The sequence below is a fragment of the Plasmodium fragile genome (genome assembly GCF_000956335.1).
Source record: "Plasmodium fragile strain nilgiri unplaced genomic scaffold supercont1.67, whole genome shotgun sequence".
Taxonomy (NCBI): Eukaryota; Apicomplexa; class Aconoidasida; order Haemosporida; family Plasmodiidae; genus Plasmodium; species Plasmodium fragile.
The window spans coordinates 33,050-36,722 of NW_012192647.1; the positions used below are offsets into that span (position 1 = coordinate 33,050).

The following is a 3,673-nucleotide window of genomic DNA, read 5'->3' on the forward strand; positions in this document are numbered from 1 at the left end:
TTTTTTTTTTTTTTTTTTTTTTTTTTTTTTTCCTGTGCGCGGTCGTCACTTGGGCGGCTTGCCATGAGCAATGCGCGTTCCGTCCCCCCCGCCTCAATCATCCCACCGCGAATTTTAATTTTAACAACGCCTTAGACACTCCCCCATTAAACTGTCAATTTTTTTTTTTTTTTGGTGCCTTTCTTGTGTGCATGCAAATGGGTGTGTAGGAAGAAACATGTGGTAAGAGAAGGTTTCACTACTCCCTTTTTCTCAAATAACTGGTGCACCTCGTAACGGTGATCAGACAATGTGGTTCATATAAAAACACGCGGAATGGATCCCCAAGGGTGTGGGGTGTGCCGTGTGGGCAGGTAGAATAAGTAAGGGGAAAAAGGTGTGTCCCACGACCCCTAATCTTGTCCATATAACGATTAATACATTTTTTTACGCACATCAGTGCGTTGGAGCGATGAAGTTTTATCACAGCGCTACTGCTAGGCATGCAGTGGCAGGGGAAAACGGGGGGTAGAGCTACCCACCATGTGTGTGTTGTGTGTGCCAGTCCAGGGACGGCCGATAATAAGCCAATTAAAAAAAAAAGAGGGGGGTGAGGGGGGGAAAAAAAATAAAATACCCAAGATAAAAAAACAAAAAAGAAATACGCAAAAAGGAAGAGGAATACAAAAAACAAAGTTAAGAAAAAGGGGAGCAATAACACAAAACAAAGTTACTCAAAAAAAAAAGGGGGAAACCGCTTCATCACATGAGCGACATGGATCAGGGGGTATATATATATATAAAAACACACTGAAATATAGGGTTACCTCAGGAGTGCTACACTGTGGTGCTACCTGCCCCAATGGACAGAGTAGTTGAAAAAAACAGGGAATAAAATGATAAGGGCGACGACAAGAAGGAAGATGCTAAAGTAAAAAATTTTTCTCTTGACAAGGGCATTGTACTTTTTTGCAGCAACAATATTATGCAGTGCATCGTCCGTGTAGTCCTTCACTTGGTATACATTATTTTCTATGCTATTAATATAGTTGGTTCTTTTTTTTACAACATAAGCTAGCTCGATGTACAGGTCATTGAGTGCAGCAATATTTTTTTCGAGCGTTTTTAGCTCTTTGTATCTTTTTTTCATTTGTTGTATGTTAACCCCATCAGCATTGTCTGGGTGTACATGGTCGCCCGCCAAGTTGGTGTAGCTGTTATTCTTTTGCATATTAAAGAATTGTTCTATGTCTTCCAAATCAGCTCTTGGTCTTGCTCCCTTGGACCATTTACCCTGTGACGTATTGTTGTTGCTAGTCTTCTTCCTGTTGCTTCCTTCTTCACCATCAGTGACACTGGGACAAATGAGTCTGTACTGTTTCATCAAATTTGCATTTACATGTTCATAATAATGGTGACACACATTTTTATATTTGTTAATACATGCTTTGTACTTTTGAACAACGTCTATGAATATATTTGTGCGCAGTTTAATTTCGCTGAGGAGATTATTATTTGACTCGAATTGCTTGTTCTCTTCATTTAAATTAAAAATGTGGGTCATAACCTGAGAGATGATATCCTCCGTGTTGGAAATGGTTGAATTAATTTTTGCATTTAGCTCCTCTGTGTCATATATGTTGAAATCAATTTTCTGTTTCCATGAGTTTATTTTATCCACATTTTTATATATGCAGGATATGTGTGTGTTGATTTGGTTTACGCTGAGGAGATATGTGTTGAAAGTATTTTGCTGTTGGCACAGGGGGGTACGCTCGTCCGCTGTGGAGTCATGAGGACCATCGACACATTTTTGTGAACCTGGATGGGTGACCCCATGGATGCCCTGTTCAATATCGCCAAGGCGTGCTTCTTCTTCGTCTTCTAGGTTTCTACCCCCATTTGCCTTCCTGCGCTGACTGATTATGCGACTGAACAGGCTAGCCTTTTCTGCACTGATGTCCTCATCGACGGAGCACACAGTGGAAGAGTCCCACGTGCTGGACGGGGGGGCACCTTCCGTGGAGGGAGGAACAATCCCGGTCGGTAGGTCGCTTGCCGATTGGTGCTTCTTACACTTTTTAGAGGCCTTCCGTCCATGACGCTTCTCTCCGCTCATCTTCGTTTGGTTATCATCCTGATGGTCCTCCCCCCCTTGGGCATCCAATTGTTCGCTCCTCTTCTTCTCACTCAGGGAGATGATCTCATTGAGGATATCCTCCATGGTGCCATACACTTGGGGGTGGGGGTCTTCAGCAAATACAGCAGGGGAATGTGTTTTTCTTCCTTTGAGCAGTTCAAAAGGGGAAAGGACTTTCTACCTCTATGAGGTCAATGGGGGAAAAAAAAAAGTTGTCACTCTACGTACCCAGTGGTACGACGCGTGTGGGGTCTGTCAATACGATGGCCTGCAGAGTCCCCTCTCCCCCCTTTTTTTTTTTTTTTTTTTTTTTTTTTCCTTCGCCTTATTGCGTGGAGAAGGGGTCCCTCGCGTGCGTTTAACACACGTGTAAAAGAGAGGGGGGGACACAGAGGGGCACAAGATGAAGTGTGGATGTGCCCAATGGAGAGTATTAAGTGGGAAGCTGGCGATATGAACTTCCTCAGGTGAATTGTAAGGGCTGCTCCAGCATTGGGGGGTAAATATCACACCTCGCCGGGCACGACAAAAACTTAGCCCAAATGTGAAATGAACACAGAGAAAAAAAAAAAAAAAAAAAAAAAAAAAAATTCGTTTTTTTAAATAAATCCTTGTGCTTCCCCCCCAAACTTTGGGTGTCATAAGGATATGTGTTGAATATGCCTAGAGATAAGTTCGTAAGGGGCTCAATTAATTTAGTAGTGCAATTGTGAGTGGAGTGCATTAAGGTATCTCACACGGGAGAGGGCGTAAATCTGTGCGGTTAAGCGGCACGGGGGTGTATGCGTGGTGGCATGTACGACTTGGGGTTTCCCTTCCCCTGCTGCCCTTTCGAAGTGTAAAAAGGAGAAAAAAGGTGTGGGATGGATGAAGCGAAGCCATGCGTTACTGTGTAACAGTGTGAAAAGGTTACTCATTTGGAGTGTGCCTTTTTTTTTTTTTTTTTTCTCCATTTTTGGAAACTTGCCTTGTTGGCTGCTTCCGACTTATTCACCTGTTAATTCACATTTTGGTTGTTCCTTCCTTCTGTTCTTCAAGGAGCGTGTATAGGTGTGGGGCTCGGTTCTGTGTACCCCTGGGTTTTATGTCTGCGTGTGGCAAGTTGAGCGGCGGATGCACCACGTGGGTATAACATCGTAGTAGTAGTAGTACTACTACTACTACCACTGAGGATATGTAAAAAAGGAGGGAGGGAGGAATGGCTAGCTTAGGGCACGTACAGCACCTGCCCTTGCACATGCACATGGTCGTCACGGAATTACACGGCGGTGCGACTCCGCTTGGGGGATACGATCAAAACTCCACCTGCGTGTACATCTGAAGGGCACACCCAAGGGGTGCCAGAATTTCCTTCAAGTGTGGCCAAGTGTGCCCAGGGATCAGGGAAAAAAAAAAAAAAAAAAAAAAATCGGAGGAAGCGCTAGGAGGGTGTGAAACAAACCTGAAATTGATTCAAAGCAGATGCTAAGCGAAACACCAAAACGGGTAGCCACCTCTCCTCTTGAAAAAACACAAAAAAAAAAAAAAAAAAAAAAAAAAAAAAAAAAAAAAAAA

At 43.3% G+C, this 3,673-nt stretch overlaps 1 protein-coding gene across 1 annotated transcript; it reads right to left on the minus strand.

Moving 5' to 3' along the window:
• Positions 1-829: 829 nt before the first annotated feature.
• Positions 830-2,203, minus strand: AK88_04556 (uncharacterized protein; the record flags this gene model as incomplete). The annotated part of the gene is made up of 1 exon (XM_012482166.1): positions 830-2,203. One exon carries the CDS (start codon positions 2,201-2,203, stop codon positions 830-832), a length of 1,374 nt encoding a protein of 457 aa, XP_012337589.1.
• Positions 2,204-3,673: the final 1,470 nt, after the last annotated feature.